The sequence below is a fragment of the Malus domestica genome, chromosome 05, assembly GCF_042453785.1.
Source record: "Malus domestica chromosome 05, GDT2T_hap1".
Lineage (NCBI taxonomy): Eukaryota > Viridiplantae > Streptophyta > Magnoliopsida > Rosales > Rosaceae > Malus > Malus domestica.
The window spans coordinates 37,560,849-37,581,623 of NC_091665.1; the positions used below are offsets into that span (position 1 = coordinate 37,560,849).

General features: G+C 37.5%; 2 protein-coding genes and 1 long non-coding RNA gene across 8 annotated transcripts; 2 read left to right on the plus strand and 1 right to left on the minus strand.

Annotated features, from left to right (window-relative positions):
- The first annotated feature begins 1,442 nt into the window (after window positions 1-1,442).
- Window positions 1,443-2,337, plus strand: LOC139195975 (uncharacterized). Its single transcript, XR_011581064.1, has 2 exons — window positions 1,443-1,553; window positions 1,857-2,337. It is a non-coding gene; the product is annotated as an uncharacterized lncRNA (long non-coding RNA).
- A 2,252-nt stretch (window positions 2,338-4,589) lies between these two features.
- On the plus strand, window positions 4,590-9,173 carry LOC103435232 (protein argonaute 2-like). The gene is made up of 3 exons (XM_008373619.4): window positions 4,590-5,205; window positions 5,779-6,979; window positions 7,398-9,173. Exons 1-3 carry the CDS (start codon window positions 4,812-4,814, stop codon window positions 8,857-8,859), a joined length of 3,057 nt encoding a protein of 1,018 aa, XP_008371841.2. The 5' UTR covers window positions 4,590-4,811; the 3' UTR covers window positions 8,860-9,173.
- A 3,147-nt stretch (window positions 9,174-12,320) lies between these two features.
- On the minus strand, window positions 12,321-18,098 carry LOC103435233 (putative E3 ubiquitin-protein ligase LIN-1). Of its 6 annotated transcripts, none has more exons than XM_008373621.4 (8): window positions 17,602-18,098; window positions 15,255-16,343; window positions 15,005-15,131; window positions 13,908-14,890; window positions 13,687-13,834; window positions 13,262-13,513; window positions 12,862-13,171; window positions 12,321-12,777 (listed from the first exon to the last, which is right to left on the minus strand). In XM_008373621.4, exons 2-8 carry the CDS (start codon window positions 16,268-16,270, stop codon window positions 12,659-12,661), a joined length of 2,955 nt encoding a protein of 984 aa, XP_008371843.2. In that variant the 5' UTR covers window positions 16,271-16,343; window positions 17,602-18,098; the 3' UTR covers window positions 12,321-12,658. The 6 variants fall into 6 exon arrangements, with proteins under 6 accessions (XP_008371843.2, XP_070678795.1, XP_028958799.1 ...); XM_070822694.1 differs by having other exon boundaries at window positions 13,262-13,543; window positions 17,629-18,059; XM_029102966.2 differs by having other exon boundaries at window positions 12,321-12,747; window positions 17,602-18,059.
- Window positions 18,099-20,775: the final 2,677 nt, after the last annotated feature.

Sequence of the window (20,775 nt, forward strand, 5' to 3'; positions counted from 1 at the left end):
ATTAGGAGGTCCATGCACTCACAGTATTATCCTATTCTAGTGCAAAACCCTATTTATGTGCACAAGGACTCTCGGTTGCTAGAGTGTAGAAGTTCCTCCTTAAAACCCTAGCAGTCATGGCTTCTTCTTCCTCTGCTTTGGAAGATAAGTTTATTTCCCTTTAATTGTTTGATTGGTTTATTGTAGTTATATTTGTTATATCCGTGGTCCTAGTAACTTGTTGATTTTCAGATTACATCTTACATCTAGATCATTTGAAGGAGTCAAATAAAATAACTGCACTTGCACTCTCCATCTCATGGAAATAAAAAGAAAAACTACCCGTAACCAGCTTCATCAAAATTTAGTTTCTAAATTTCCACATCAATTTTTTTTTGGGTGCTTTCATCCTCATTTAAATACGTAGAAGATTTGTAGCTGAAGAAGTAAAATGCAATTAATCATGCACACAAGATCGTAGTTCGATTCTCCTCTCTCTTATTGATATTATTCTAGTTTCTACAAAAATGCCATACTACAAAAAGATCACATTATCTTATAACTTGTAAGATCATGCGGCATGTTGATGTAATTTCAGAAATTCATTTATTTATGACTATGTGATTTTGTAGTTAGTGTTAAAGTCCCAAAGAATAATATATATACTATTCTAATTTCTCTTTTGTTAAAAGGAAAAATTAACACAAACAAACTTTGGTTAAGTTAAGAAGATCATGGTACCTTGGAGAAATCGAACAAAAAAAACGAAACGCACAGGTCTCGGTCTGGTGCTGTCCAATGGTCCCCAACACACACATTGACAGCACATCTCGACTTAACTCATGAGTCATGATGCAGCCTTCTCAATCCATCTCGATCTGGGTCCATTCACAAAAGAGAGTTCGAAGATGATATCTGGATCCTTTCACAAAAGACAGTTCCATTGCTGGCAAGGTTACCTTTTTTTTTTAGAAATTTTCTTTTTACAGTTTCATTTGTCGGGTGTCGTTTTTGGAATTTTATTTTAATGGACTTGCTTAGTATTTTAGGCATCGAAGTTTAAGAAGACAACCGAAATATGGCTATACCTCAGGTACATACGTAACCCAACGAACTTACCTGCCTGCCTGAAAGTCCCGCGTTTCCAACCCTGACTTTAAACCCACGAAATTTTGAATTAACGAGACATGAGATCTACAGAGATTGGGTTAACATAAGCATGATTATTAGAGTAGAAGATGTGTATTTTAGCAGTGTTTCTGTTGTAGTTGTTGCACTTTCTATCCAGCTGTACATGTTGTTTATACCTAAATGTGGTAAAGGTTTGCTTACCTGGCCACACGGTGAAATGAGTGGACCTCAATTGAAACCCCAACTTTATAACAGAAGTCCTAACTTATTCCCCCCGCAAGAAAAGCATATATACAGCACCCTAAAACTCGAACAAGTTGTGCCATTACAATTGTAATTTTAATTACTAATTATTGAAAAACTGAGGAAGAAGATGGCTAAAACTTTGAAGTCAATCTGCCTTTCTGTGCTTTTTGTTATGTTCATTGTCTTTGCAGTTGCAGGTAAGAACGAAGGTGTTTCTACATGTATCGGGAATAGTTGTCATGTAATGTAATATTTCATGTGTTATAATACAGATAGAAGACATGTTGATATATATATATATATATCTTACTTCCATAGTGCATTACGAAAGAAACAAATACACGTGTTATAACTTGAGTGAAATAGTAACATCACGTGATAGTGTTTTAAGTACAAAGAAAAATCTCTAGTAAACTCCATTGACCCTTTCTCTCCATTTTTCCTTATTTCTTTTATTTCGATCTTCAAGTATGACTATATATGTTTCTTGCACAATGCAGATGGCGGGTTTGTAGGATGCCGTGATTGGTCGTATAGTAGCACATGGCAGGGTGCATGCTTGTGGAGTCCAAACTGCAACAAGGCATGCACAAAAGGAGGTGCGACTGCTGGAGCCTGCGTACTTTTCAAGTGCGTTTGCTATGATGGTAAAAGTTGTCCGCAGGGCCGCCTCCCTGCACACTAGCTACACCTACATACACTAGATATACTCCATAATGCATTCAACCTTCAATGTATATGTACATACTTGGCACGTATTACATTCGACTAACTACGTACCTATAGCTCCTTCATGTGTTTGTAAATGATCGATGCAATTTCTATACTATGTAAATTACTTACGAAGGTTTCGTATGTAATGTTCGCTACTCATATGTATAGTACATTAAGCGATGTAAAAGTAAGATGAATTTTACACATGATGATGTTGTTTACTTGTAGAGACTGTGTAAGACTGTAATTGTATATCATATTTCCTTCTGCTTGTGGTGCAAAAATAGGGCGCACAGAAGGAGGAGAAGGGTAAGAGAGATATAACTGGAAGGTCAATTGACATATAATCGCACACTAACCTATTTGTGCACTTACTTTTTTAATGAAAAATCCAGCTATTGACGAACAAACCTAAGGGCAATAATTAACCTAAGCTAAAGAACAAACTAATTAATCTCGATTACCCACCCACTTAAACCACAACACACTACCTACAAATTTTCTCTCCTTATCTCACACATTTAGATCGATCCTTAAAAAAATATATATATTCGTTGAAATTTTTAAACCTGGAAACAAGATTCCTTAATTATTTTTCTTAAATAGTGACATCCTTACTAAGGAAAACTTATATATTCATGAGAACATTAAATAGCGGTATAACAACTTAATCATGCGATGTTATGTCAAGAAGTTAAATTATTATAGTTTCACATTTTAATAAAAAGAAAATTCATTTTTTTAATTAGTATTTTGATTGTTCACCACCTTACGCCATTTCTCTGTACTATAATTTGTAAGAGCATCTCCAAGAGAAGTTTTAAAATTTTGTGAAACTAGCAAGTGACCGATGTCAAAAAACTAGTTTAGTTACTAACTTTTTATTTTTAACAACACATTCTATAGCAACAAACTTTAATTATTTTATTGTTAACAATTCAAACCCAACCTACTCATTTTCTAAAACAGCTTTCTTTATCTTCCTTTTTTTCCTTGGTCGAGGGTCTACCCTTGAATTTTGTTATTTTTTATATTTAGCTTAAAAAATAGTGTAAATTTAAAAAGTAACTATTCATTTTGCTATAAAGCTTGTTTTATATAGTCGGTTAGAGATGTATTTTCTTTCAAATTTAACTATTTAAAATAGAGTTTTGATTGTTTCACAGCATTCTTGCAAATGCTCTAATAACTTCCAACATTACACCTGTGGTAGTTGTAATTAGTAATTAACAGTGTACTGCTTACGAGCTACTAAGTTTTTATCTTTCTTAAGAAAATTCTTCTTATACACACCCTTTGTTAAAAAAGAACTTTATAACTTCCCAACAGTGCACATTCATAACATGGGATCGAGATCCTCTCCGGATCTAAATGTCTGGAGCATAAAGATTCCGAAATCCGAGCAGTTCAGTTTTGGGGGTTTTGTGAGATGGTCAGAATGGGTTAAAGGGTCATAGGATTGAAACTGAGTAATCTAAATTTCAAAATTTTTAGACTCCAAACACAGAGATCCTAAGTGAATCTCAATCCCATAACATGTACAACACTCAAAAGGCCATGTAGAAGCATTTTATTTCACAAAAAAACTATTTTGTTTTATTACTTGTAATGGTTGTTCCTCACCGATAAGACTAGAATATAAACAAAGTAGATCAAATTCTATAGTGCGATTTAAAGGAAGACATTAATTTGTACAATATAAACAAAGTAGATCAAATTTTATAGTGCGATTTAAAGGAAGACATTAATTTGTCGATTTGTTTTTTCTAGTCACGCATGATTTGGTATGATCATTATATAGTAAAGACTGATTAGTAACTCCCCTCCCCCACCCAATCATCAAAATTCAATCAAAACTATTTACGTGGCACAAATATGACTAAGAAGTTTGCTACATAAGTGCCAATTGCCTAAAATATTAATAAAAATCAGATTCTTTTTTATTTTACACATGACACATCTGAACAACGATGAATTTCATTTTGTGTCCTGTAAATAATTTAATGTATTTGCTAACGGACTTGGGCGCTAAAAGAAAAGGTGGGCAAAAATTGAAGGGTAGGAATACAAAGAACGTGAATTTGAATCTTGTGTTTTGTAAAAAACGAGAAACAAAAGAGATGGAAATTCAAGAAGAGCGAGTGGGAGGGACGGTTAGGAGAAATTTTTAGTGGTGACGGAAACAAAAATCGTACATCATGTGTTTTAATAGAAATTATGGGAAATTTTATTTTTTAAGCTATTAACTTTTTAGCATACATATCTCACAATTTATGTAGTAACACGTAATATACCACTTTATATACTAACCGCATTAAAAAATCTCTGGATGGCGAGAGATAAAGAAAGTTGGAGAATATGTCACGTCATCAGATACTCCGTCCGTTCAGTTTCCTCACGCTTTCCCTCACCCATTCTCTTTTGCAAAACGCGGGACCCACCGTCTCTGTTCTATCGAAGCTTCTGGATTTTATTCCACCCAAAAAGCAAAAGTTCCTGGGGGGGCATTTCGTCATTCTAACCTATCCGCGCGCTACGCGTCTTCTGCGTGGTTGACTCTTCGCCACTAAGGCAAAGCAATCGCGCGAGGGCAAGACCGTCATTTCGTACCCACCGGCATATGAAAGGAACCAACTGATCCACCAAACAGAGGCCTCATTTGTTGGTTTTTGAAGAAGAAAGCGAGTAGCAAGTTGAGTCGAGTTCTCTCTTTGATTTGTGCGTTTGCTCCCGATTTTCCAATGGAACGAGGCGGTGGCGGTGGATTTAGGGGAAGGGGAAGAGGAAGAGGGAGAGGGAATGATGGTGGTGGTGGTGGAAGAGGTGATCCTGGCGGCTATGGCAGAGGAACTGGAGGGAGAAGTGGAGGAAGAGGAGGAGGAGGAGAGAGAGGAAGAGGCGGTCATGGCGGCGGTGTGAATGTTGGCGGGCCACAGTTCCACCACCATCATCCGCAGCCACAGCCGCCACTGCAACAGCAGCCACAGCAACAGCAACCGCCGAATCAGAATCCGAGTCAACAACCGAGGCCTAATCCATGGAATACTCCCGCTTCTACCAGAGCATGGGGGCCCAGAGCGCCTGCTCCGCCTGCATCTCCGGTCGGATCGGCCCCGAACATCTCTCCTGATCCTGGTATGAATTTTTCTTCTTTTTTTTTTTTTTTTCATTTTGGTCCTTTTCAGATACAATTGTAATTAGTAATTGTGACGGTATACTTGGAAGTTTTTTATTTTTTATTTTTTGAAATGATTGCAAATATTTAATTTGTAGATTTAATTATTGCAATTCTATCCCTAATTTTGAGCTGATTTAGCTTTACTGTTTAGGGTTTCTGAGGTATGCATTATGTGTGTTATGACATATAATGATGTATGATATATTGTGTGCTTTTTGCTTGATCTTCTTTGCTTCAACTGACCCAGTAGGGAGCGGTTTTGCGGTATGTTTTGTTCGAGCATTTGATTGATTTACTAAGAAATGTTACACGTTTGTTATAAATATTGGATATACAATTCGACTTGGAGTCCAGTTTTCGGAAACAAATTAATTTGTATGTGTGAGAAAATTGTTTGTCAGAGTTAGACAGCTTAAGGCTTACTGACTCTGTATTTTGTTCTGTGGGTCGTTTACTACAGTTAGTCCGCTTATTTGAATTTTCTTAAATAATTAAGGTTGGTGATATCTTTTGCTCCTTCTTCTTCACAGGTACTCTTGTTCCTGCAATGCAATCGATGGCAATTTCAAGTCAGACACCCTCTTCATCTTCTTTGGAAAAGGCGAGCAATCATGTGCCAGTGAAGCGGCCTGATCGTGGGGGGATGATAGCTATCCGAACTGCTAAGCTCCGTGCTAATCATTTTAATCTCAAGTTCAATCCTGAGAGTATTATAATGCACTATGATGTTGATGTTAAGCCAGAACACCCTGCTAAGAATGGCCGTCCGGTGAAGATATCAAAGTCTGAACTTGCTGCAATCAGGAAGCAGTTATCCACGGATGATCCTTCGAATTTTCCATTGTTAAGTACAGCATATGATGGTGAAAAGAACATATTCAGTGCAGTGCCATTGCCCACTGGATCATTTAAGGTGGAAGTTCCTGAGGAAGAAGGCACGCGGTTCAGTTCGTACATTTTTACTATAAAGCTTGCAAAGGAGCTGCAGCTTTGCAAGTTGAAGGAGTACCTAAGTGGTCAGCTGTTGGATATCCCTCGTAACATATTACAGAGTATGGACTTGGTGATGAAAGAGAATCCAACTAGGCGCATGATTGCTTTTGGGCGAAACTTTTACCCCACTGAATCTCATCCAAACGATGACCTTGGTTTTGGTGTTGCTGCCTTCAGAGGCTTTCAGCATGGCTTGAAGCTCACTTCTCAGGGTCCTACCTTGTGTCTGGATTACTCAGTCTTGGCATTTCATAAGCGCATGTCAGTTATTGAGTTTCTCCAACAGCAAATAAGGGGATTTACTTTAAATAATTTCCAGAGTTATAGGAGAGATGTTGAGGATGTATTGAAGGGATTGCAAGTTAACGTGACTCACCGCAGAACCAAGCAGAAGTACCTCATTAAGGGGCTTACTGATAGGAATGCAGGAGATATTACATTTGATGCTGTAGACATAGATGGCCAGAGTCCACCTACGAAAGTTAGACTTCTTGATTATTTCAGGGACAAATATGAGGAGATTCGGTACAAAAACATTCCTTGCTTGGATTTGGGGAAAAATGGTAGAAGGAATGATACCCCAATGGAGTTCTGTGTCCTAGTTGAGGGGCAAAGGTATCCAAAGGAGTATTTGGGCAAACAAGCAGCCATCATGCTGAAGAACATCTCATTGCCTTCACCAAGAGATAGACAGAATAGTATATACAACATGGTACGATCAAATGATGGACCTTGCGGGTAAGTGAATTCTGACCCTCCTTTTTCTAGTAAATTAGACTTTATCGAACTTCTACTGTTCATTTGAATTTCTTGAATTCAGTATTCCTCTTGCATGGAAAATTGTAAACTAGCGTATATGATTTTAGTTAGTAGGTAGTTGCTTTCTCTGAATTGAGAAGTGAGAACTCTTATTCTGTTATAACACTATTTACGAACATGCTGGTGATAGTGGACTCGTTTGCATGTGCTGGGCATTAAGATAACGGTTTAGGCATGAAAATGGGTTGTAGAAAAACATGGTGGTTTTAGGGAAATCTAAGCATTAGAATCATAAACATACATGAACATGCTTATAATATGGAGATAGTTATTACCATTTGGAGTAACTTTATTCGGCTGTGATTAGCCTTGATCCTGATTCTTTTGTTATTGGCAGTGGTGGCATCATTCAGAATTTTGGATTTGAAGTCAACCAGAATATGACACCAGTAACAGGGCGTGTGATAGGCCCTCCTGAGTTGAAGTTGGGTGCTTCTGATGGCAAGGTGGTGAATAAGGTGACTGTTGACAGAGAGAAATGCCAATGGAATCTGGTTGGGAAGAGAGTTGTGGAAGGAAAACCAATCATGCGTTGGGCTGTACTTGACTTCAGCAGTAATGATCGTTATAATACACTGGACCCTAACCAGTTCATCCCAAAGCTCATCGCTCGGTGCAACAAACTGGGAATCAGAATGGAAGAGCCTGTTTTGTATGAAACCACTTCCATGAGGCCATTCTCTAGTGTTCAGATGCTTCGTCAGCTGCTTGAAAACGTTAATGAAAAGGCCAAAAAAGAAGGCAAAGGTTACTTGCAACTACTTGTTTGTGTAATGGCAAACAGAGACCCTGGTTACAAGTATCTGAAGTGGATCGCTGAGACTCAAATTGGTATAGTGACACAGTGCTGCTTGTCAAATATGGCCAACAAAGCAAATGACCAGTACCTTGCAAATCTTGCACTCAAGATCAATGCCAAGCTTGGAGGCAGTAATGTAGAGCTAATTGATCGGCTCCCCCTCTTAGGGGGTGCAGGCCATGTTATGTTTGTGGGGGCTGATGTCAATCATCCTGCTGCGCGAAACACAACAAGTCCATCAATTGCAGCTGTTGTTGCCACTGTAAACTGGCCTGCTGCGAATCGTTATGCTGCACGAGTTCGACCCCAGTACCATCGTAAGGAGAAGATAATAAATTTTGGAGACATGTGTCTCGAGCTTGTTCAAACTTACGAGCGGTTGAATAAAGTCAAGCCAAACCAAATTGTTGTCTTCCGTGATGGAGTCAGTGAGGGCCAGTTTGATATGGTTCTCAATGAAGAGTTGCTAGATATGAAGATGGCTTTGGCAAGTATAAAATACTATCCAACCATCACACTTATTGTTGCCCAGAAGCGGCACCATACTCGTCTGTTTTTGGAGAATCCAAGGGATGGGGGTTCCACAGGCAATATATCTCCGGGAACTGTTGTGGACACCACAATCGTGCACCCGTTTGAGTTTGACTTCTATCTCTGCAGTCATTATGGAGCCCTTGGGACAAGCAAACCCACGCACTACCATGTTCTTTGGGACGAGCACCGGTTTACTTCTGACCAATTGCAGAAGCTCATATATGACTTGTGCTTCACTTTTGCAAGGTGTACAAAACCTGTATCATTGGTTCCACCGGTGTACTATGCTGACCTTGTGGCATATAGGGGGCGATTATACTTTGAGAGTACGGAGGGACAGTCTCCAGCGTCAGTATCCTCCGCCTCCTCCTCATCCTCGACACATTCACCGCTGTCAGTGTCTTCTCTCGATGAAAGGTTTTGCAAGTTGCACGCGGAACTGGAAAACATAATGTTTTTCGTTTGAAGGCCAAAGCATGATCCCACCGATTTCTTTGTGGAACAGGAAGGTTATGGTACCGTAAGTTGGCAAACCCGTACGCAATTCCAACCTCCTGAAAAGGAGTTTGTGCGTGAATCTAATGGGTTGTTGTGTCGTAATGTTATGTAATAGTCAGTTCAATCTGAAACAGCAGTAAATCCTCTGTGGTTTTAGGTATCCCTGTGTTTCTTTCTTGTGTGTTGTATGAAATATTGTGGGTTTGATATGGGTTACAATGTTTATGAATGTAAGAATGTTGGATGATATTTATGGGAATGGAAAGTTAATCTGTTTGTTAACCTCCTGCTTTGATTAATTGAATTTCCCTTTGATCTCGTGTTACTGTCTTTAACCACAAGATTGTTTTGTTCAATGGTGAATTAAGGTACATAAACAAGTAGAGGAGCGTACGAGGAGAAAAAGGGAGTGTGAACGATGCTAATTTGAATGAAATGCGAGACTTCCTCCAGCTAAAGTAAAAACGAGGAGTGTGCGAGGAGAGAAGGGGAGTGTGAACGAAACACGAGACTTCTCCAACTAGTGTAAAAACGAGGAGAGAAAGAGAGTGTGAATGAAATTGATTTGAATGAAACACGAGATTTCTTCTAGCTAAAATAAAAATTGAGTGTTGCTAGATCACCTGGTCACCTGATGTAAGATTAATATAATATTGATATCATCGTGGTGATAGTAAATTGATACATTATTGACACTATTAATAAAATGTTAAGTATTTTCGTTGTCATTTAGTATTACAATCTAGTATTATTCGTCTTCAATGTCTTAGGTTCTTAAATTTGATTCACGTCAAAGGTGAATTTGAACTAAATTATCATGACTTGCCTATTGTGAGGTTCAGCTCACTTCAGACCCCTTAGGTTGGATAATATATCAATTCCTCAAACCCTAAATTTCTTAATCCCAATCCTATATTTCAATTCTACCCCAATTTCGTACCTCAATTTTGTTTTAAAATTCTCCACACCACCACAATTTGTGTCAAAATTTAAGGAAGTTTTTTGGTGTTTTAAACTCAATTTGTCACTGGTCGGTTTGATTGCTTGTTTGATTGTTGATGATTAATTTATTTTACAAAGTTTTATATACATATATATACATATATATGTTATATGTTAAAATATTTAAGTCCCATAAGGTTTCGCTTCTCAAAATTTTTGTTTAAGTGAGGCTATACAATAAACGCCCCGCCTTCGTCGTTTTCTTTTAAAACATTGGCGTTCTTTAGGAATGAGGATGAGGATCCTCTCCCAGATATTCATAAATCGTGTCTGTTCATCGTACATCGTATGGTCAGAAATTATTTTAAATTTTTTATTTAAAATTAAATACAAGTAGTATCTGACGGAAAACTAACCGCACGATATACGATGAACGAATACGATTTATGAATCTCTGGGATCCTTACAAAATGGATCCGGAGGGGATCCTCCTTCGTTCTTTGGTGGTGCCAAATCTTTTTGAGGACTTTATGTTTGGTTCGTGTGGGTGATATTTGAATCGATTCGAAACGGTACAAAACATGGAAGGTTTAAATTAGGGAGGTGGATTGTCTGCCCTTCTATTTCCATACTCTTCTCATCCTCTTCTATTTGTGTGGTCACGGTTAAGTCACGTCAATATTTTATATTGATTTTTTTATAAAAATAATAAAACAAAAAATAATAAAAATATAAAATGTTGACGTGGTTTAACCGTAAAGGTCGTACCCAGTGCACAAGGCTCCCGTTTTATGCAGGATCTGGGAGAGGTGAATGTCGGCTAGCCTTACCCCCAGAAATCCACCTCCTTAAGAATATAAAATATTGACGTGGTTTAACCGTGATCATACAAAATAAAAGAGGATGCGAAAAGTATGGAAATAGGAGGACAGAAATCCACCTCCTTAAATTAGAAGTAGACTGCAGGCGCTGTTGTCTTTACTGTCGTTCTTTGTGGTCAGAAAAACCTATCAGCTTGCTTATTTCAGTTGCATTACCGATGCTACTCAGAAAATGAATGCTGCGAGTTTCAGGTTTGCGCAGAGTTTACAAATAGGAAAGACACTTTTTAGGCCAATTATTTTATTATTAATGATTTCCACACACTCAAGTTTATTTTTGTTTCTTAATTTTTTTTGGTTAAAAGGCCATAAATGTACAGGATTGTGTAGAGAGAGGGAGAAAAAAGTCACGAAAATAATTTCTCTATAATTTTTTGATTATTTTTGTTGGAAAATATTAGTATTTAGGTTTATTCTAATATTTAAGTTTTGGTTGTTAGGTTAGGATTTGGACGTAGATCATCCGAGTTAGAGTTTCTTAGTTTAATTCTCTAGAAATAGAGTTTGTAGTTTAGTATGAAAAATAGACTAGTCACAATGTAAACTTTTGAAATTTTGTAACCGTTTTGACGTTCAAATTTATTTAATAATATTCTTATTGTTTTGTATTCTTATTTAGTTATTTGCATATCAACTATTTTTGGATCTAATCATAATATATCTAAAAGTTTTGGTTATTTTCATGGCTCTCCCTCTGTATTATTGCATGCATGTATGCTGGAAGTGTTTGACTTGTGGTCCTTACCCTAGATTCCAAAGAGCTGAAAGATCATCTCATTTGTGGTGCATATTTTTACTTGTTTTTTGTTTGATAGAGGAGGCGTAGGAGGGGTTGGCAAATGGGTGAATGTAAAGTCCTCTTGGGGCTCTACCGGGACCACAAAATGTGCAGGTTATCTGCAGATGTACAAGCTTGAAAGGTTGGTTGTTTCTGCTGGAGATTCCTCTTTTCTGTGTGTAAGGACAATGGCAGAGAAACATGTCATGAATTCAGAGACTAAAGGTTGGATATATTTGTTGATTGGGTTGGGTTTGGGGGGGGTGGGGAGGTGTGGCGGGGTGTGGGGGAGTTGCTGTCTGCAAACTTATCTAGAAGTGTAGAAGTGTGGGAGTTCTTCATTGTGGGGTGTTACCCAAGTTCAAAAATAGTTGTGGAATTTGAGGAAGCTTGATGTTGACCACTCCAGCAAAATGGACAAACTTGTTATTTGGATGGTGAGTGAAAAGCTTTTGGGTAAATGTGGAGATGGCAGGTTGAAACTTGAGATTGGGGTGTTAGTTGTTTTGGTACTTGCATTTGGTGATGATTGAGGATAAATTTTTGGGTTCAGGCGTTTGTATGTAAGTGGATTGATGGTGCATGCGTCTGGTGATGGTTTAGGAGAAATTCTTGCATCCGGATGTCTGTATATAAGTGGATAGAACAAATTTCGCAACTTCACCGCCTAGATTCATTAGGGTTAGGTCAAGTTTATGAAACTACTTTAATGTGATCTAGTTAATAGTGTTGTGAGAACAACTAACCGTTGGATTTATATCTTTCAATCCTAACTGTTCATTTTAGGTAGTACTAACCACTACTTAGTATTGAAGCAAAATTGCAGGCTTTGATGTACCAAATAAAGTACTCATCACATTTTGGTTGGATAGATAATAATTTTACACTCTAATATTCTGCACTATACAAAAATAGCCATTGATGGAAGAAATAAAGGGAGCACATAATAAAAAAGGAATAAACAAAAAGACCCAACAGAGACACTCCAATCCCATCACCACTAGACTGCTTTCAAGGAACATAGGTATTTCATAAATTCATTCGGAACAACGTCTGACGGTGGAGAAAGACTAGGGTGTCATTGTAAATATATCATGATACGAGTATAGCGCTCATCACGTAACCTCCGCTAACATGTAAGAAGCCTCTCCCTCACAGTGATGCCTTTAGTTGCTTGTGATGATTGAGATAAGTTCATTGGCTGTCCATGTCACCAAGGAGAGGTTCTGAAGTTTCCTGAGCAAATCTTTGTCCACTGATGATAGCATGGGGACATATTCATGAGCTGAGAATTGTTCACAAACACAAAAATAATTAAATAAATAAATAAATACTTGATTTTTCACAACACAAATAAACAAATAAATACCTGAACGTTTTGCTAATTTGAGCAGTGTGTATGAAGCAAGCACTCTTTCCTCCACATCTCTGTCATAATTCAGATATTCTAGCAGCTGAGGCACAAGAAGTGACCATGTCATTGACCTCAAATCTTCACCTGCGACTGCATCGAGAAATCTACTCATCCATGACACCGTCACAAGGCTCGATCGTGCTAAACTTGGGATGCCATTCACCATGGAATCCGAAAGGGCCATGAGTAGTTCCTTGTTGCCACTTTTGAACAAAACAGTGGCTGTTTTTCTTTGCCAATTTTCCGTTGCTGCTTCGTCTTCGTTCTGATTTTTCGGATCACATAAAAATGGTATCATTATTTGCTTTTTTTTTTCGAAAAAATCTCAGCCGTTTTAGGGTAATCGAAAGCTTACTGAGTGTGCAAAACCATCCACAATGTTTTCTTTAAGGAGAAATGAATTTCCTGGCCAATGACTGTAACTTGCTTGTTGTAAAAGCCAATGTTCTGTTGTTGCCTCGCCGGAGTCAGAAAACCGGCCTCCCAACATTGAGAGAGCTCTTGCTGATCGTTGCTGGACTTTTCCGTGGCACGTTCGACAGTTTATAGCTTCTATGATTGCTTCAATGGCTTCTTCTCTGTATACACTGCTCCTGAAAGGGTCTCCCTGCAACAAAACTGCTACTCCATATGGGAACTATTCAAGATATATATCAAAAGTCTAGAGCAAAAGTTGATTTACTTTTCTGTGAACAGTTTGGTAGCCAGAAGTTGAAATAAGTTTAGAAAGATTTTACAATTTCTACCAGAAAGTTGCACAAACACGAACGATGGATTTACCATAAGATCAAGCTGTAGCAATACTGATGCAATTAACGGGCGTTCTTCAAGTGGAGCTCTCTGCAGATAGACCAACAAAATCTGCATTGTGTTAAAGCCGCCCGATCCTTCTTTCAGCCCATCTAGGATTTCAGTGATCTTTGTTCGTCTGCAACGAATCATTTTGTTGAGCAGAAAAACATAAACGAAAGACTGAAAAGAGGTAAACAAGAATTTCATACCTACTAAGGCAGAGCATTTCGATGAATAAGGTGAATGCGGAGCCAGTAGAGTTCTTGCCATTTCCAAGTACAACGAGTTCAAGAAGAGAAGCCTTGTTGAGAAAATCAGCCAAGTAGTTTCGACACCTTCCATCCGCGCGAACACAACACACCATGATCGAAGCAATGTTGTTCCTCTCATAAGTCTCCCCTCTCTCGATTTGTGCCACCAGAAGGCTCAGCCCTCCCAGAGAAATTACCTCTCCAGCATTCTCCAAGTTTCGATCTTCATCAAAACCGGTAAGAAGCTGGTCTAAAAGGTACAACGCTGCCACTTGAGGACTGCAATGAACTGTGAATAGCATCTGCAACTGATCTCCAAACTCTAGTACTCGAAGGAATAGCGCTGCCCATTCGACTGATATCATCTGTTTTGCCTTTGGCTTCAACAAGTAAAGCAGAATTGCAGCTTTCAAAAATAGACCATTACTTCTTAGAAGTCTCATAAAAATTTCAAGCTGTGGATCTGAGTTCAGTATGATCTGTCTAATCATCTCGTTTCTCACTGCGAGTTCAGCTAAAACTGAGATTACTAATTCCAAAATTTCTTCATTACTAGAAGCAAACAACACCTCCAACATTCCCTGAATAACGGGTGGCTTTGATAGCTCAGCCTCAATGACAGGATCACCATGTGAGTCCAACCAAGCTTTGGTAATCACACGAATTGCAGTTTCGCAATCATTTGGATTATCGGAGGAACAGATAGTGCTAATAGCACGGTTTGAGTTGCTTGAAGGTCGAAGATGGGAGTTATCTTCTTTTCGGATTGAATTGTTCTTGACTATGAGATTCTTGCTCACCAAGCATACTGTTGGTGCATTCTGGCATCTAAAGAATCCAAAATGGTCTGACTTCTGTGTCTCTGACTCAGGCCATGGCGCAATTATCGGATTTCTATGATTTTCGCCTGATGACCTTCGCCGACTAGACCTTTCACCCCTCTGCCAAAATTAGAAAATTGTGATTATGTGAATTCTCCGCTGCAATATGTATTCAATCATTTACAAAAAAAATTGAATTTAGTAAAGAATTGAGATGAAGACAGATTCACCCACATGAACATAATCTGCACAAAGATTTTCCTCCTCTTCATCCAAACCCCAAGTATAATTTAAAACTCCTTTTTCATCATCGAGGCTCACAGGTCTTCGCTCAAGCGTGGAGCCAAACACAGCTCGGTATCTTCAGTGATTTTCGAAACCATCAAATAAGATACACGATGACAATACAAACTACAAGTCATATATACTTGCTAAATATTTTGCAAAAAAAATTGAAATAATTCCATGTATTAATACTACTTACAAATTTTTGTTGAGTGAGGAATGTGAAGTGTAAGAATCTGATGATCTCCTTCTCGATGATCTGCAACTGCTTATCGAAGAAGGTAAAGGTATAGTAGGAGGAATGGGAGGAGCCTCAGCCCCCACTTGAAGCCACTCCTTGTAGTACAAAGCAAACTTTGTTGTTCCCATATCCATTTGTTCATCATACACTCTCGTCACGGCTTCCATCTTCTTCTCCTTCTTGCCGTCCTCTGTGCTCGAAAGAGCATCTATTTCCTTGGCATACCAAACCTTCACATGTAAAAGATGTGGAAGAAACAAATGCTCCCAAAGATCAGGAATCAAATGTGTGCGTGCCAAACCCGGCGAATCACAGAACACTTGAAGCAAGTGCCTCGAAGAAAGCTGGTCATTTTTCTCAAGCTTGTGAACAATTGACAAGTAAAGCTGAGCACAAGCAGAAATATGAGAATTGCTAGAATTTGAGGAACCAACAATGTTAAAAACCCGAATCAAATTCTTCACTGTTTTCGCCCTAACTTCCTTCTTCTTCGACCATTGATCTTCCACCAACTTCTCAACACTTTCAATACCCGATTCCAAGTTTCCCAACATCCCATTATCCAAATCCTTTTTCTTCCTCACCAAGCAAGACCTGCACTTTTCGCGGATTGTCTCCCGAAAAGCCTCATCCTTCACGTACCTCCCTACATAACCGCTAAGTATAGAAACCACAGCACTAGTGGCAACTTCATCAATGGCAGCAGGCTCACTAGTCCTCGAACTCTCCGAAACCAATGACTTGGAATTCGACCTCTCCGAAGTAGTACTCACCCTTCTCGACGACCCTTTTCGCGTCGGAGCCTTGTGGTCCGAAAAATCGCCACTTTTCCGATCATGGCAGATGCGTATAGGCAGCAGAAGAGCCGTAGATTCATATAGTTCTCTGTACTTGAACGGTTTCAGGCCTTTCGGGTACCTTTTGCTTTCGAGTTCGAGTCTTTCTTCAGTGAGCATTTCCTTCAAGGAAGCCATTTTTCGGGGGATGATTGGATTCGGGATTGGAGGAAAGAAGTGCTTTTGAAAAGCTTCTCCTTCACTGACATTCCTTCAAAACGAGAAGATACAAAAAAGACAGCTATGTTTAGCTATTACAAGAGAGACAGTTGAGAGATGGATACAGAAACGAGGACAAAGACTGGACTCTACTCTAGTGTTGCCCGGTCCCTTTCTAACGTTTTAACCGTTTATTGTACCGGTCGGGATCTGAACCGGTTTGGGTTTGGACCGGGTTAATTTTTAACTTTTTTCTTTTTAGGAAAATGAAAGAGTTTTTTTTTTTTTTTTTTTTTATGTTTTTCAAACTATACAATAAAAATATTCTAATCTATTGGGATGGAGATTTAAACTTAGATACAAAGAGGGGGATAATGTTTTAACTAATTGATTTCACCTAAAAGGGATAGTGTTTTAACTAACTGATATAACCTACATCCGCATTTTTTGATATTTTATTTCATTAACTTTGATATTAAACAAAAAAAAGTAGCATATCTTTTGGTATTCGGTACAAGATGTGAGCTGCTAATTAAGAGCATTTATAATGGAAAATACATTTGTTTTTAACCAGAAAGCTCTCGAATGATCGAATGTAAGTTTTTCATCTCCGTTGGAAGATGTAAATAAATAAGATCCCAAATTTGCATATTTCTTTGTAGTTGGTATTTTACATCTCCCAAAAATTTAAAGTGAGATGAAGTAAATTACCTTTTTATTAGTTATATTTTGTTGGCGTGAATGGGTCATATGTGTGTATGAGGAAAACTTTGTCTTAATTTTATTCATTATGAATCTCACATACATCAACAATTAGAAATCACTTGTGCATGTGTACACAACTTAGAATGAGGATCATCATCGGATTCTCTTTGTGAGGATCTTAGGAATCATTATGCAGTCAGAAATCATTATAAGTTGCCTACACATGATTTCTGTTCATCGTACATTGTGCGGTCAAAATCTACATCTGTTCATCGTACATTGTGCGGTCAGAAATCATTGTAAAATTTTTTTTATTTAAAATTAAATATAAACAGTACCTAACAAAAACTGACTGCACGATATACAATAAACAGATGTGATTGAAGGATTCAACGAGAATCCTCTCTCGGCGACTTACTGCAGCATTCAAGAAATTGGATTCTGTATTTGCCACGTCATCATTTAGTGATCAAATTGACAAAAAGTTTTACGAAGGTTTGATATTGTCATGAATTCATAAGTTGATTAATGACGTTGAAATGTTGAAAAAATGAGGTATGAATTTGTTATGCGATCAAAAGTTGAGATAGTAAAGTATTATTTACCCTGAATAATAAGGTACGTCCACCTACCATCTTGTACACCTCCCCCTCCCCCTGCGTCACTCCCCTCACAATCCCAGCCACAGCCACGCCCTTGCTATACTTTCCGACAACCTCAGCCGCCGGAAATTCCCCGCCGTTTGCCTCTCCAGTGACCCAATTACCCGCCGAACAACTTCTTCCTCCTAGCCGCCCAAGCTTCATCGTCGAGCTTTTCTTCGACCACTAAAGCCTCCAAAAGCACGAAATCGGAGGACCAAACACCATCTGGGTAAGCTTCGATTATGCTATTTTTTTTATTGAAATTTGAAATCGAAGCAAAATTATTAAATATGAATTGTGGGTTTTGGTTAGAACTGGAAATGCAGGAGGAGCCGCGGGGCTGTGGTTTTGGTGGTTAAGGAAGGGGAGAGGGTGGATTGACGGAGGTGGAAGAGTGGTGAAAGGACGCCACCCGGATTGGCTGTAAGATGGATCAGCAGCCAAGTCTTATTCGCGGTGAAATGAATGGTCGGTTGGGTGTGGGGCCCACTCTTTCTTATTTAACTTTGGGAGGGTGAAGTCCACATATTCTTTTCTACTTCCTTCGTACCTTTATAATTTTCGATCATTGGATCAGATGAATTAAAGAAGATCAAATGACAGAAATTAACAAGGGATATGTGGATAGTACACCCCTAGCTTTTTTGGGGTAAAACAAGTTTTATCTTTTTATTTTTTTGGTAAAAAACCATTTTTGTTTACATAGCACAATTGACAGTAAAACATGAAACTTACATTTGTCACGTTATTACTTAACGATAAATTTGATGGATTGATTAGCAGAGGTCTTTGTCATTGCAACTCGTAAGTTGATGTATGTCATTGTTATGTGACTTAAAGTTGAGGTTACAAAATGCAATTTTCCTATTATTTAATAAGATAGTATTATTCACACATTTCTTTTTACCTTCACAAATCCCTGTTAATTTTTATCTTTTAATCGTCTTTAATTTATTCGATCAGACAGTAATAAATTAAAAACTATCTGTATAAGATAAACAAGTCCTATTCAATATACATCCAAGCAATAATGCATGTTTGACCATTGGACCATTGTTACAAGTTAGACTGATTGATTGATTATGATGATAATGCATACATATGTAACATGTTGCCTAGTGGTTAGAGAAAAATGGTTAATGGCACATGCAAAAGGAAAAGTAAGAAGAATACAACAGAAATATACAAAATGGTTAAGACAAAAACACAAGGTAACACCCTCGAAAGCTCATGACTCATACGAGCCATTGGCACTTTGTTGTGGCTTTGTTTGTTGTCACCTCCTCCTCTCATTTCATTTGTCCATCTCTTTCTCTCTTGTCTGGTTCTTTGCTTTGGCCCCTTTTAGCACGTCTTGTTCTTTTAATAAATTGACTAATGTTACCTTCCAAATTTTTACTTTTCATGAACCGGTTCAGCCCGACGTTTTCGTGTTCAGACCGTTTAAGTTTTCGGTTTGGGCTGAGGGAAGAGTCGGTGTTCGGCCGGGCTTTTTGAAGAGAAGTTATGACATCAGCAGAATAAAGAATTTGCTGAACATCGTTCATTAATTTGTTAAATAAAGATATGCCAGCAAAGTTGGGAAAAAAAAATATTCATCAATGTCTTTCTATTTAGTCCAATATGGAGTTCTAATTTAGTCTTGGCAAAGGGTTTGAACATCATATAAAAGATGTTGTATTAAGATTTTTTTATTACAAATAATATTATGAATACTAAAGAGATCATATTTTTGTACTATATTTGTGTATTATCTGATGTGGCAAGTTATGTGTTACAAAAACATTATTAATGTCACGTCAATTAATGAATTTATCTCATTTTTTGTATATCATGTGTAATGCCACATCATTTAATAAAGTTATCTCATTTTTTCTTCTTTCAAATAATGAATTTATCACATTAAGTTTGGTATTGTTGTACTTTGAAAAAAACTACTTCTGTTGTACTGTGAGAATAAGCTCATTTTAGCTGCTTCTCGTTTTCAACTTTTTTTTTCATCCAAAACCGTGAAAATAAGTTGTTTTTAAATGTTTACCAAATACCTTTTTGAGCTCAACTTTTTTTTATACTCACTTTTTATAAAAGTATCTCAGTACCAAACCAGTACTAAATGACCTAATTATCATTCGCCTATATTATTTGATAGATTGAACGCAGTCTTACGACATGATCACTGTATCTTTTTCTTCGCACTCCTATATAGAAAGAAAAAAAAATGATGTGATCATTTGGTCAACAAGATGTATGCAAGTCCACATTCGCTATATACACGTTCTCCATAATTGATTGGTACTCCATGAACTACTTTACGTAACATAATGTACATGTTTTATTGTCGCATATTTATATAGGAAATGTTCTTTTACCATACAAACAATGAATTTGAAAAGAAAAATATTACCTACTACCAAGAAGGAACAAGAGAACCCATCCCATATTATGTTATATTTGATTGTGACTTGTGAGCACAGGACAGATATTTGCATACTCGATCACTAGGAAATTGCTAAATGTCATATATAAGGTTTTCTAGTAAAATAGTTTCGAAATTGACATAACTTCTTATTGGCATCAACGATGAAAATCAATAGAATTGGTTCTTGAATTTGTCCACTATAAGTCATTTTGATTATTCTATGAAAAATATGTCGTTAAGTTAAGGGGTTGGTTTGACAAAAATACTCTAAAAAAAATTAGTTGGAAGACTACATATTTACACCAGATTTGTGTACAATCGCATGTGTCACTTAATAAAGTTATCTCAATTTTTTTCTTTCAAATAATGAATTTATCACATTAGTTTGGTGTTGCTGTGCTTTGAAAAAAAAAAAACTGCTTCTGATGTGCTGTGTGAGAATAAACTCATTTTTGCTACTTCACGTTTTCAGCTTTTTTTTATACCCACTTTTTATAAAAACACCTCAATACCAAACCAATACTAAATATTGATTATATGCATCACTTGACACATGCGATTGTACACAAATCTAGTGTAAATATGTAGTCTCCCGACTATTTTTGTTAAGAGTATTTTTGTTAAACCAACCCCTCAACTTAACGACAAATTTTTCATAGAATAACCAAAATGACTTATAATGGACAAATTCAAGAACTATTTCTATTGATTTTAAT

Excerpts from the sequence above, each read along its gene's own strand:
- LOC103435232 (XM_008373619.4), top strand. The coding sequence starts at position 4,812 with ATGGAACGAGGCGGTGGCGGTGGATTTAGGGGAAGGGGAAGAGGAAGA. Across the intron at positions 5,206-5,778 it reads GAACATCTCTCCTGATCCTG|GTACTCTTGTTCCTGCAATG; the intron begins GTATGAATTTTT and ends TCTTCTTCACAG. Across the intron at positions 6,980-7,397 it reads TCAAATGATGGACCTTGCGG|TGGTGGCATCATTCAGAATT; the intron begins GTAAGTGAATTC and ends TGTTATTGGCAG.
- LOC103435233 (XM_070822694.1), bottom strand. The coding sequence starts at position 16,270 with ATGGCTTCCTTGAAGGAAATGCTCACTGAAGAAAGACTCGAACTCGAA. Across the intron at positions 15,132-15,254 it reads TCCTCACTCAACAAAAATTT|ATACCGAGCTGTGTTTGGCT; the intron begins GTAAGTAGTATT and ends AAATCACTGAAG. Across the intron at positions 14,891-15,004 it reads TTTGTGCAGATTATGTTCAT|AGGGGTGAAAGGTCTAGTCG; the intron begins GTGGGTGAATCT and ends TAATTTTGGCAG.